The sequence below is a fragment of the Muscardinus avellanarius genome, assembly GCF_963383645.1.
Source record: "Muscardinus avellanarius genome assembly, chromosome: 4".
NCBI classification, from domain to species: domain Eukaryota; kingdom Metazoa; phylum Chordata; class Mammalia; order Rodentia; family Gliridae; genus Muscardinus; species Muscardinus avellanarius.
The window spans coordinates 79039705-79053685 of record NC_137789.1 but is presented as its reverse complement, the minus strand read 5'-3'; the positions used below and the strand labels follow the sequence as shown (position 1 = coordinate 79053685).

The window sequence follows — 13981 nt, the reverse complement described above, 5'->3', positions numbered from 1 at the left end:
AAGCATCTTTTTGTGCATATATTCTCGCAGTCAGCATTTCTCTGTCTCTAATTCTCCCATCAAAATCATGTGGGGAGGTTTTCCAAACTACCTATGGCCTCAGTAATTTATGGCTTCATAGATTTGAGTTGTGCCTAGACATGTGTCTTTTGAAAAAGTGTTTCTGATAATTTTAGTATCCATTATTGAGAAGTACAATTCTGAATGAAATTTAAATGTTAATCCTCATTATTTAGCAGCAGCTTGAAATTCTCTTTCAGCCAAGGCTTAAGGTAATTTTAGTTCTTCCAACTTCTCCAGTTCCAAGAGAAAAATGTGGAATTGATATGATTTCATCCATGGGGGGGGGGGAAGAGTGATAAAAGTTCATTCATAAGCCGGGCGTGGTGGTGCACCCTTGTAATCCCAGTACTTGGCAGGATGAGACAGGATGATCACAGTTACTCAGCCAGTTTCAGCTACTTAATGAGGCACTTCATAACTTAGTGATACCTTGTTTCAAAACTAAAGAATAAAAAAATAAGACAGGGAGCTGGGCGTGTTGGCACAGGTTTATAATCCCAGCATTTGGAGGCTGAGACAGGAGTATGGAGGGCCTCAGCTACTTAGTGAGGCCCTTTGCAATTCATTGAGACCCTGTTTCAAAATAAAGTATAAAAAATAGGGCTGGTGGTATAGCTCGGAGGTAGAATGCCCCTGGGTCCCATCCCAAATACCGCCAAAAAAAAAAAAAAAAAGTTCATTCATGATATAAATGGTGATTAAAAGGAATGGCATTTTCACCTCCTAAGTAATACTACCTAAAAAATAGAAAATCTGTGGTTAATACAACAAAATAAAAAGGTGTAATCATAGTCGACTTCTTATCGTTAAAAGCTTATAAAATTATAAGTATAGAGCCTTATTCTTTGAAGTTCCTATGAGACATCATGAAATAGTAATAGTGGCTTTTTATGTTTATAAATACTTCCAGTGTATAAATGTATATCTTAATTTAGCAATGGCCCAAATTAATTCAGTTAGTAAGTCACTAGTGTTTTTATAAGAAGAAACCTCATTTCTCAAAAATATTTCTCTATGACAAGAGGCCTTCATTCTAATATAAAATTTTCCTAATAAGCATAACCCAGTTTGGTAAGATTTATCTAGTTTTAAAATATCAGATATTATAATAACATTTTGCATAATATGCCTTAGTGAATTTTTACTCACTTGCTCTATATTTTAGTCATTTACAGGTGGAGGATACAGATTGGGTAATTCCATTGGTAGGAGGTCTGAATATATCTATGGAGAAAATCAGCTGCAAGATGTAGGTACAATAATAAGTATGAAACTGTATCAGTATTCTCCTATAGTTCTATTTGTTTTAAAATAAAAAATTAATAATATCTCTTTGTTGTTTTTGAAACAGTTAAAAGGACCAGTGTGCGAGGTTTCGGTCTTAATTTTAATAGATTTTTTCCTTCTGAATCATGCCTTGCACTTAGATTTACAACTGTTGAATGAACATTAATTCACTGTCAAAATGAACCTTATATATTTATTATTTTAATGATACACTGTCAAAATATAAAATGAGCTGAGTTATAAATACTGAACATTAAAGTCTTTTTTGTTGCCTTTGGAAATTGTAAAAGTAATTTAATTTTAAACACTAATGGTTTCCTGGGAGCTCTTGCTCCTTGACCTGGGTATTGAAGTTCTGGGAGCAGAGAAAAGTGTAGATGAGATAGAAGGGTGGGAGTGGCGGGATGGAGCTGCACGCTCTCTTCTTACTGCTTTTATTTTCTCAGTGGACCATGAGTAATTAATTGTGCTTCTAGACCATGGCCCACCTGCAAGACTTGGTATTTGTAACCATTGTCAACTTGTCAAGCTAAGAATAAACCTGTAAAGCAAACACTTAGGGTCTCATGTCTTTTAACCATGAATAAAAAATAGTGCAAATAGCTCCTTATTTCAAATTGAATAAGTGGTATATAATAGGTTTTAGATATATTTGACATTTAAAATTGTCCATGGAGACTGATTCTTACCCTTTTTATTTCTATACCCAAAAGGTTCAAATTCTGCTTAAACTATGGAGCAATGGTTTCAGTTTAGATGATGGAGAATTGAGACCTTACAATGATCCAACAAATGCTCAATTTCTGGAATCTGTTAAGAGAGGGTAAGGTGTGTTATTTGCTTTTGTTTGTTTGTTTGTTTTGGTTACTTAGAGTGGGACCGTTAAGTAGTACACCGCTAGTTAATGGAATGCATTACTTAAGTGACTGCTGGGGCAGTGGGTATTCTGGTTCTTTGTGGGGAAGGGGCATTGGATATTGGCCCCAATTTGATGAAACTATGCACTCAACTCCAAGAAGAAACATCTTAATATAATAAATCATGTATTGATTAGCACATAGCTATTCGACCACTAAGCCACTGTCCTGCTTACTGTTGACAGGGTGCCTCCCATTGCATGTATGCCTGAAATTCAGCAACTTATATTAGAAATCTTTTAAAGTGGCATAACTGCTGGCAGAAGATTTCAAAAGGTTAGTTTGAAGTTATAATTTGTGGAAACAAACCAGATATACAGCGCTCTGACCCATCTGAAGAATATTGTAACTCACTAGCCCTTCTTGCTAAAGGAAAGGGAATTGAGTGATTTTGCCCTAATAAAAGCTTTTCTGCATTATCATTTCACTAACTGAGAGTGGATCATTCCTAAGTAGAAATACAACTAAAAACATAAGGTTGGTAGTAAACTGGGAGTTTAAGTAGCAGAAAAGGACAAGAGTGGGCTATCCTCCATAGAGGAATTCAAGGAAGAGCTTTTCCAAGTGATGAAACCAGACCAGAGAGTGTGGCTAAAGTGAAGTGAGGTTGCAGTTCTTTGGAGTTGAAGTAGCCAAGAATGAAAGGTGTATTAGTAGGTAAATTAGCATGAATTTTGAATTTAAATTCTGTAAAGATAATATCAGAACGCCAAATTATGGTAGGAAGTGCTATCAGCAGTCAGCTGCAGTCATGGAGAAAGGTGAGACGCTGTCCTAGGAAGCAGTGTTTGGTGGTAGGGTAACAAGTACTAGTATAGAACAGTTTAAGTCAATGCTATGGAATTTAAAACCTACAGAATCACTGGGAACAAGCGGGAACAACTGGGTGGGGTGAGTGTTCAGCTGCCAAGTGAAAGTCGTCATCACTGTTAAAGTTGATGCCAGTTTCAAGATGGTAAAAGAAAACATTAAAAATACTAGGGTATTGATCAAAACTAATTTTTGTTAAAGTAAGCCATAAACTTTGTAGGTTAATGTTCAGACAAATGGTATATTTAAAGGATATTTAAATTGAAGCTACATTGTATTACCAAGTATAAATTATGATCAAGAGGAGTTTTTTATAAAAGACTCCTTTAAAAAAAATGAATGAAATCATTAGTGGTTCTCAACTCTAAAAGACCCTTTTTCTCCTTTTAATATTTTGTAATGTCATCTTTACTATTTGAAAGCAACCTATAGATACTTTATAATCTTCTTATATATATCATTTCTCAAAAAATTGATATATTATAAAGTATATTAAAAAACTAATTTGGCATAACTTGGCCTTTTCACTTTCTAAATGCCCAGTAAACTACATAGCGGACGTAGGAAGTACTTTAGGTAGTTTACACCTCTAAAGTCTAGCACGCTCATGTAAATGTGACAAGTATAAAAAGGAATAATGAGGCATAATCACTACAAATGGCATTGCGTTCAAGGACTTGGTAACATTCCAAAAAATACAAAGTGCAGGCTTTCCTCAGCTATACGGTAGCTGTATTCCTGGAAAATTTCAAAATAGATAAATACCCCCAAAAGTTTTTTGTTTTTATTGTTGTTAATTTGAGGGTCTGAGGTAGGTTTGCAGCTCAGACATTATGAGCAGCGTTGTCTTCCGTGTGAATCCTTGCCAGGGCACCTGGTGGTTCTGTGGACCCACAAGGTTTCTTGTCAAGACAGGTGCCACATCACTGTGACTCTCACATCCCCTGCCCCTGCTGCTGAAGGACAGCGGTGACTCCCCAGCCACCAACAATCAAAACTCCTCTTTCACACTTCAGAATATCCTCCAGGGAACTTGGACATGAACATTCAAATTAATTATTTATCCTCATAGGAATGTTTTAGTGCTATTTAGGTATCAATTACTATCTAAAAACTTAGCGTCTAAAGATCATTGTGTCAACCGAAACATTCCTATGTTGAGAACCACTAAGGAACACTGTAAGGGGACCTGAAGAAGGAAAAGTCAGTATGGACTAATCGGTCATCACAGAAATTTTGTGAAGTTAAATAAAAACTGCTCTTTGCCGGTGTGGCTCATGATTACAGTAACCTCAACAGTGTAGTTTAATTTTTTTAAAATTCAACTAAAATATTTTTTCCCTTCTTTTTAAGAGAGATTCCCTTGGAACTTCAGCGGCTGGTTCATGGTGGTCAAGTGAATTTGGATATGGAAGATCATCAGGATCAAGAATACATAAAGCCTAGGTTGAGGTTCAAGGCTTTTAGTGGAGAAGGTCAAAAACTTGGAAGGTAAAACCCCCACAGTGAGAAAAATACTTCTTTGTTTAACATGAATTTTGAGAATAAAAAGACAAAATGGAACCAGGTATGGTGACACACACCTGTAATCCTAATGTGGGATTAAATTAACTCTGGAGGCTGAGACAGGGGGATCGAAGATTTTACTGCCAAGCCTCAGCAACTGAGTAGGGCACAAACAGACAGACCTGGGAAGTAAAAACTAAATTATGAACTATGAAGACTTTCCTGTTAAAATCAGATATGCAAGTCTGGTATTATTAGAAGCTAATAATTAGCTAGCAATTATCACATTCCTAATCCTCTAAGGACTTTGCCTGTATTGACTCAGTAATAAATCTTTGATATGAAATCATTTGCCCAAGATGATTGAGCTAGGAAACGGCTGGTATGTTGGGCTCACACCCTGGCACTCTAAGACATGTGCTTTTCACTTTTACATCGTGTGCCTTTCAGGCTGTGTGGTTTCAAAAGAGAAAATTGGGAAGGTTTACTTATTAGAGGAAGCAGTGCATATCTTACATCACAACACTAAGCATGCTTGTCTACCATCATTAAGTACTGAATTCTTGCAGGAGGAGCAGTGTGCTTAGATTGGTAGATTTCAGTGGCTTTTAAGCAGCTGAATTCTTTTTGCAAGTTATAAAAGCCCAATATGTACAACCTGAGCTCCTTTGATTATAGGTGAGGGAGGGAATTGTCTCAGCCATTTCCAAAGAACCCTAGGCCTTTGAAGAGTACAGTTTAAATATCAACATGCATGAGTGGACATCTTTATAATAGCCATGGTTTAGCATAGTCGCCGTAAGTCTTATAAAATGTATTGACAAAAATTACCCTTTATTTGTCCACATAGTATAGTAGGTGATGTGGAATTGTGGTATTGCTGATGTTCCTACATAGACTTTTGTCAGCCTTTTTATTCTGCCCCTTCTGGCAGTGGAACCCAGGGCCTCAAGGCCTGGTAGACAGAGGCTCCGCCACTGGTCTGTACCCCTAGCCCCCAGGTCCCCTTTAATAGCCATGTGCATGCTGTTTCCCTTTTCTATCTTGAAATGGTAGGTAATGTAATATATTTCTCTGTACTTTGATATCTTTAGTCTCATTTTCTATAAACTTTTCTCATGATAGGCACTGATTCCTGCGAACATCTAAGAATACGTTTTGACTCAGGAATACGTGTTGCCCAGTCAAACTCTACTTGTCATGTCAACACATGTCAGGCGTCCCTCGCCTTATCCCTCTCCTTCCCCTCTCTCTCCCCACTGGGGCTTAAACCTGGGGCTCTCTACCACTGAACCCCTTTTTATTTTTAGCTGGTCTGGCTAAATGCTGGCCTCAAATTTGGAATCTTCTTGCCTCATATCCCCAAGCTGCTGATAATACACTTGAATCACTGTCCTTCCAGGCTTTCCTCCTCTTATTTATATAACTAGGAACAGCCCCCCAATATATACATATATACACATACATACACATACATATATTTGTAAGCATTTCTTATTTTTATTTGACATTTATTGAAATTATGATTTTACTTAAACAAGTAAAATGCCCAGCCACCTTTTTATTATGTATATATCCTTTATTATTCTAAACTCTTAACTGACAATTAATATTGGAATAGCCATTCTTTTTTGTACATGTGTGGCAAAGCATACTAGGGATTGAACCTAGGGATATTTTACCTCCAAGCTGTACTCCTGGCACTTAATTTTTCTTTTGAAACAGGATCTCTCTAAGTTACTGAGAGTCTTACTAAATTGCTGAGGCTAGCCTTGAACATGCAATCTTTCTGTCTCAGCCTCCCAACTACTGAGATTACAAGGATGTGCCACAACACCCGACCAGTCATCTTTTAAAAATAGTAAATCAAGATTTAAATTGACTAGGCTATCATAAAGGAAAGACAGCTGAAGTGAGCCAATGATTATCTTCTATAAATTCAGTTCATGAAAATAAGGACGTTACCTGATAATAGTACCTCACAAAAGCCAGCTTTTTTTTTTTCTCCTTACAAAACAAATAGCTAGAGAAAAGATAAGGAAGAGAATCATTTTAAAGATGATGGGGAGCTGGGCGTAGTGGCACACGCCTATAATCCCAGCATTTGTGAAGCTGAGACAGGAGGATCCAGGTCTGTGAACAGCCTCAGCTACTTAGTGAGGCCCTTTGCAACTCAGTGAGACCCTGTTTCAAAAATAAAGAATAAAAAATAGGGCTGAGGGTGTAGTTTGGAAGTAGAATGCCCCTGAGTTCTGTCCTCAGTACCAGGGGAAAAAAAAAAAGATGACCAGGGTCAATGGTGAGAATGCCCTGTTAGTCATTTAACCATGTTGACTGGGGTTTTGATGTTAGGGTATACAATCTGTTTGCTATTTTAAGTAACAAAGGTTTTGGGGAGTGGGGGCTGGTGATCAGGCTAGTTTATTGAAACTGGGTGGCAGCCAACCAAGCTTTCCTTAGGATAAATAAGCAAGATAAAGCACTGTCTAGAAAAAAATAACTTCCTTTGCCCCTCCCAATCAGCTTGCTCTGTGCCCACAAAGCTAGAGACAACACTAGACCATTCCATCCTCCCCCCACCTTGGTAACCAGAGCTGCATAGCTTCTACTTTACACTGCTTGCTTTCACCAGTTACAGTTGTCCTTTGGTATCCGAGGGGCATGCATACAAAATCCACAGATGCTCAAGTTCCTTACATAAAATGGCACAGTACAGTAAACTACATAAAGGCATCTCAGTCAGCAACAGATGCTGTGTATAATGATGGTCCCATGAGATCATAATGTAACTGAAATATTCCTGTTCCCTGGTGGAATTATTCTTCATAGCACAGCACATTGCATTATATTTGTGGCAGTGCTGGTATAAACAGACCTTATGCACTGCTGGTCATAAAGAAGTAGAGCACATACAATTGTGTACAGTGCATAGTACTTGATAATAAATGGCTGCTGGTTGGGCTAGGAAAGTAGCTCAGTGGTAAAGTACTTTCCCAGCATGTATAAGGCCCTTGGTTCAGTTCCCCATACCACAAAAGTGAAAAATAAATGACTCCTAGCCTCATAAACTCAAGTTAATTGTATCTCTTGATTACATTATTCTGTCTTGAGCTTTATTTAATCTCAGGGGCCAATAGGCCATACCTTGTATATGTAGGCTGGTGTGTGGTAGGCTATTCAATCTAGGCTTGTGTAAAAGCTTTATGGTCACACAACAGCAGAATCATGTAATGACATTTCTCAAAATGTATCCTCATCAGTTGCCATATCATGTTTAGACATAACCCATGCATATCTTCCCATATACTGTTTCATCTCCAGATGCCTTATAATACCTTATACCATGTAAATGGCTGTTATGTGGTATTGTTTAGGAAATAATGACAAAAAGTTTACATATTTAGTGCACTTTTTAAAATTTTTAGTCCATTGTTAATTGATATAGAACCTTCAGGTATGGAGATAGAACATGTGTATTTGTTTGCTTGGTGCAAGGGCAGAATCTTAATATCCAAGCTATGGAAGTTTGAGAAATATAGTCTTTAAATTTTTCAGTTTCTTATGTATCAAAAAGGAAGAAAGGAAGGGAGGGAAGGAGGGAAAGAAGGAAGAAAGAAAGGAAGGAAGGAGTTGTTATACTAAAATAAAAGTTTAAAGTTAATCTTCATCTATTTAGAAAGTAGCTTTCTAAAGTAGTTCATTTCCCAAGAGTTCCAGACAACTATTTAATGAACAGAGTAGTAAAAAGAAGCAAAAATAGCAGAAAGAAATAATCCATTTTCTTCATAGATGGCAGTCTAATTACGAACAAAACATCATATAGATGGAAACTAGCAACTTTTATTGTAATATTTAAATAATTATGGGTTAAACATAAACACAAAAATATTACCCAATACTCTTACATAATAGAAGGAAGCAGTTGGCAAACTACAAATTTACAACTATACAACACACAGTATTATTAAATAAAAATTAGCTTGGTGAGCTAGAGTAGAACCCAAGTATAAGCCCTGCAAATCACAGATGGGAAGAACTAGCAAGTGAACATTCACCACAACATTTGAACAGGGGTGTGTAGTGGTCAGGATTTGAAGCAGATGGCACTGCCTGTTTTTATATTACTGGGTTTCCAGAATATTCTGTTTGCTGCTCTTGCTCATCCAGACGCTGTCCTGAGGTTTGACTTCAGCTTGGTCCCTCGGCCCCTGAGGGCTCTGTTCCCTAATACCTCCCAGTCCCTTCCTTCCTCCTTTCCCTTTTTCTTAACCTGGTCTTTGGTAGCTCAGCCCTCGCCTGACTGTACCCGTGTGTGGCTCAGTGCTGCTGGGGATGGTCTCAGTGCTGGGCAGGGATTTCTGTGCCTCTCCATTCCCGTGAGTAAGCCCACATGACCTGCTCCCAAGCCCTCAGTCTGCACGTGCCCAGTACTATCACATTTCATTGCTTCCAGCTTTACTGAGCAAATAGAGCCTGACAGGAACATCCTTCATCTGTTCCTCTCAGCCTCTGAGTTTATTAATGTCTGTGTCTGCCCTCCCCACCTTCATTGTGGTTGAGAAAGTCTTATCTGTGCGAATTACAACCCATATTCTTTTCTCCTGTTTGCCTGGAAACCTCATTTCATCAGTTTTTGCTCATTTTTTGAACCATTTTCTTTTTAAAGGAAACTCAAAACTTCAGCAGTATGCAAAATGTTACAGTGGTTTGATCAGTTGATAAGGGGAAAATTTTTAAGTAGCAAACAGGTGTGACTTTGAAAGCTGAATATTAAAGTTAGTATACGTTTTATCCACGTTTATTTCTGTGACTCTAGCCATGTCTTTTCATCTATCTTCTGACTCAGTTCCTTTCTGATCAAATGATGTGGCTGGGTCTACATTATCTTCAAAGTCCATCCGGGCCAGTTTTGAATGTTGTTATTCATGTAAGTTCCCTTTGACTTAGACACATTTCACAAAGAAGCATATGAAAAACCTTTCCCAGTTTTCTCACTTTGTACTTTATGTCCTAGTAGATGCTTTCCTGGTCAGAATGTCTTAAACAAAAAACATAGATTGTAGAAACCCCAATGTGGGCCAGCTTTATGTCATGAAAAAGAGCCCAAATAAGCCTCACCTTTCTGACTTAAAAATAGGGATAAGGTAACTTTTTCTTTTACAGTTGTTGGAATAATAACTATACTGATCATATACCTTCAAGTGGTGCCAGCTATATAAAACATGTTTGATATGCCTTTGTGTTCTAAAGATTTAAGCTTTACAACATCACTGTAGTTGTCTTTTGCCAACAGGGAAACTGAGAGGCATGGTGAGGCTAAATGACTTACCTGTCTTACTAGTGGTGGATTATAACCAGATGGTCTGACTCCAGATCCATACTGTAGATCCATCATGTAGCACTGCCTTACAGCATGAGTTCTTCATGTGTATATTTTGGGGTGGAGAGTACTGGGGATGGAACCCAGAAGCATTCTACCTCTGAGCTATACCCCCAACCCTATTTTATTTTTTTTATTTTGAAACAGTCTCACTAAATTGCTGAGGGCCTAAATTGCTGAGGCTTGCACCTCAGATCACAGTATTATTTGAAATAATGAGCTGGGTGTGGCAATCTCAGAATTTGGGAGGCTGAGACAGAAAGGTCACAGGTTTGAGAACAGCCTTAACAACCTAGTAAGACTCAGCAACCTAGGAAGATCCTGTGTCAAAACAGGAAATAAAATCAGGCTGGGGTATACTTAGAAGGTAGAATCTCAGGGTTCAATCCCCAGTACCAAAAAAAAAAAAAATTAAATAGTTGTGATAATGAATGTGATGTCGGGATGCTGGTAGTAGTGATACCAATAATAATATGTGTACTGGGCTACTGGTGAGGTAGAGAGAGGAGGTTGTTCACATTTTTGTTTCTTCTGTTTGTTTTTCTTCCTTCTCCTTTGTTTAAGGGGAACTGTATAGATAGCACAGTGGAGCAGCTTGGCTGTGCTATTATATAAGCCCTCAATTCCACACTTGGGCGGAAATTCCTTAATATCTTAAATTTTATTATAAATCAGTTTCTCATTTTTCATTTCTCATATATATATATATATATATATATATATATATATTCTCAAATTAGTTCTAGATTCTATATTGGGAAATATCTAAAGAAAGGGAACTAGCTGGGTACAATGACACATGGCCTATAATCCCAGCTACTTGGGAGGCTAAGTTCAAGGCCAGCCTCTCTGATGTGGAGATAACCTGTCTCAAAACAAGAAAGGACTGATGTTTCTCAGTGGTACAGTACCTGTGGATTTAGTCCCCAGTACAAGGAAGGAAGGTAGGAAAAGAGGGGAGGGGTATTAGCAGTATTGGTTAATTTTACCATCTGATTACATTTTAAGAAGCTTTGGGGACGGAAGTGAATCATGATGAATTCAGTTAATTTGCATTAAGCCCAAATGCTTATAGAAATTTTACACTAATTAAATAACGTATAAGGAAGCCATCTAAATATTAGTATTAGAAAATAAACATCAAGACTGTCAAAAATCCCTCAAGATGACAGAATTTTAAGATTTTATGTCTAAAAAACTAAATGTCTAATATCAGCTATTAATATTAGTAGCTGACACCTTTTAAAATACTGTAAAAGATTTGGCTATATGTCTTAATTTTAACCAAAAGAGCACTCTGTTTTTGACAAGCCTTTGGCTTGTAAATCATCCTGTTAAGTAACTAAGAAAGCAATGCTAAGTAATCAGATAATCAAGGTCAGATGGCAAGATGTCCTATCTAATAAGCTTCTTTATAAATTTATCACCAGGAATAAAAATTCATTCTTCACTAATACTTTGGACTTATTTTTTACAAAACAGCAACTACTTAAATCATATGTTTTAAATAATATTAACTTGGCTTAGTGCTGATAATGTGTTTAGTAATTGCTGGCACTTTCTGAAATATGTTCTATAAAGTATATTAAGGACTTAGAGAGGTAACACAACTTCATAACAGCATTATTCTCCCATTTATAAATGATAGAACTAGAAATCAAAAAGGTTAATTTACTCAAGTTTACACAATTAAAATAGTTGGGGCTTGAAGCCAAATTTATCTGCTCTTAGTCATTCTTGACATTAACTCAAACCTGTTTAGTTTTCTACCTAAACCACTGTGCTAACCAGTATGGTGAAATTTCAGAGAGACAAAAGTTAGAAAGAATGCAAATTTAGACTTTTGAGATATGTTAGATAAATAAATGAGAATCATAGGATCCGCACGAATTTTCATACAGTGAAAGGCTGAAAGAAGTAGGAGAGGCTCAGATAAGTCATGTTTTTGTTGTGCCCACATGTCCATTTGTATTCTAATGTTAAATTCTCTTTCTTAGCCTAACACCTGAAATAGTCAGTACACCCTCCTCCCCAGAAGAAGAGGACAAGTCCATACTGAATGCTGCTGTTCTTGTTGATGATTCAGTTCCAACTACAAAAATTCAAATCAGGTTAGCAGATGGAAGTCGTTTGATACAAAGATTCAATAGTACACACAGGTAAGCTCTTTACCAGTTAAGTGTCTGGTTTGCTGTTATGTGCCTTGAGTAATGTGAAATGTGAAACTTTGTAGAGTTATTTTTGAAGATAAGTTTTTGTCAGAAAAAAATATTTAAAAGGATAATAGCTGTGTATAAGAAATTAAATAAGCCGGGCATGGTGGCGCACGCTTGTAATCCCCGCGCTTGGGAGGCAGAGACAGGAGGATCGCGCAGGTTCGAAGCTAGCCGCGCGCGCTGGCTTAGGAGACCCTGTTTCCAAATAAAAATGTAAAAATAGGTCTGGGAGTGTAGCCCGGAGATAGAAGGGCTTCCAGGAACCCCAGTACCACCAAAAAAAAAAAAAAAAAAGAAATTAAATAGTAGAAGATGATCTATCTCTGTAAATTAACCAAATACATATATAGGTTCAAATAATACACAAAAATAAACTGAGAGCTAGTTTTGCACTGTTTTTAAAACCATATGGAGTGGAGTCATGTGTTGATAATTTAAAAATTCCTAGGCAGACCAACTTGTTACATGTCCAGTATTAAGTAAAGCCTTATTTGGACTTTACTCAAAAGATTTATGATAATTCTAGTTGAGATTAGCATTCTATATAGTAAATTCTTCTTCATATAATTGTATAGCGTTAATAAAGTTTGTGTTAAGTATAATACTTCACGTAAACTATTTTAAATGTCCATTTAATATTCATTTATGCATTGAAATTTTATTTGTTCATTGAAGCAACACTTTAAAGGATACATTTATAATCTTAGTTAAATTGCTTTGTATCTTTAAAACTTATTTCTGTACGCTGGGCGTGGTGGTGCACGCTTGTAATCCCTGCGCTTGGGAGGCTGAGATAGGAGGATCACACAGGCTCAAAGCCAGCCTCAGCTACTTAGTGAGGCTCTCAGCAACTTAGTGAGACCCTGTTTCCAAATAAAATATAAAATGGGTCTGGGAGTATAGCCTGGAGGTAGAAAGCCTCTGGGTTCCACCCCCAGTACCACCAAAAAAAAGAAAAAGAAAAAACTTATTTCTGTGATTTATACTTTTCATACTTTTAGACTCACCTTTCCATATCCCAATTCAAATCTAAGTCATATGCTGGTCACATGTTTTAGACTGATGAAACAGAGCTTCCATTTTCAGTATAACAATATTGTCAATACTCATTTATAACTCACCTGAAAATTGTACTAGTTTACAGTAAAAGTAAATGTTAAGTACACACAAAAGTTTATCCTTATGTTTTATCTTAAGGCTAGATAAATTCTCCCACTGAAGTTATTTTAATTTAGGGAAGGCAACACTTTTAAATCAGATGAAATTGTCTGATTTTAGCGATAAGTTTGCATTCAACTATACCTTTAGTGTAACAAATTATTTTTATCTTATTTTGTAAGGATCCTGGATGTCCGGGACTTTATTATACAATCTCGTCCTGAATTCGCAACTCTTGACTTCATTCTTGTGACTTCATTTCCAAATAAAGAGCTAACAGATGAAAGCCTGACGCTACAAGAAGCAGATGTTCTGAACACTGTGATACTCCAGCAACTAAAATAATATTGCTGCTATCTATGCAGTAGCATATAGGAATAGGTAATTTGCCATATTAATAAGAAAAATACTTCTAGCATTAAAGCAAACAAATTAGTTAAATTATTTCTACAGCTAAATTTTGTTTTCATTGTTATATATTCCAGCCTTAGTATAGATGAATTTAGGGGTAGATCAGGAGGTAAATTTGTTTCAGTTTTTAGTTGCAGGGCTGGCTTATGTTGATAATCATTTTAAAATTCTAGGCAGACCAACTTGTTACATGACCAGTGTTGATGTAGCAACATTTGTTTGCAAAGAAAATG

General features: G+C 36.8%; 1 protein-coding gene across 3 annotated transcripts in view; it reads left to right on the top strand.

Annotated features, from left to right (window-relative positions):
- The window catches only part of UBXN2B (UBX domain protein 2B), a gene marked incomplete at both ends in the record, with an annotated part of 28544 nt that extends 14862 nt beyond the window's left edge, over positions 1–13682 (top strand). The window contains 5 exons of one of the 3 annotated variants that reach the window (XM_080693874.1): positions 1229–1312; positions 2064–2173; positions 4431–4568; positions 11961–12122; positions 13520–13682. In XM_080693874.1, the coding sequence (XP_080550000.1) occupies positions 1229–1312; positions 2064–2173; positions 4431–4568; positions 11961–12122; positions 13520–13682 (657 nt within the window). Of the gene's footprint in view, positions 1–1228; positions 1313–2063; positions 2174–2452; positions 2511–4430; positions 4569–11960; positions 12123–13519 lie in introns of those variants that run through there. The other 2 variants (XM_080693875.1, XM_080693876.1) reach the window with 2 other exon arrangements.
- Between the last annotated feature and the right edge of the window lie 299 nt (positions 13683–13981).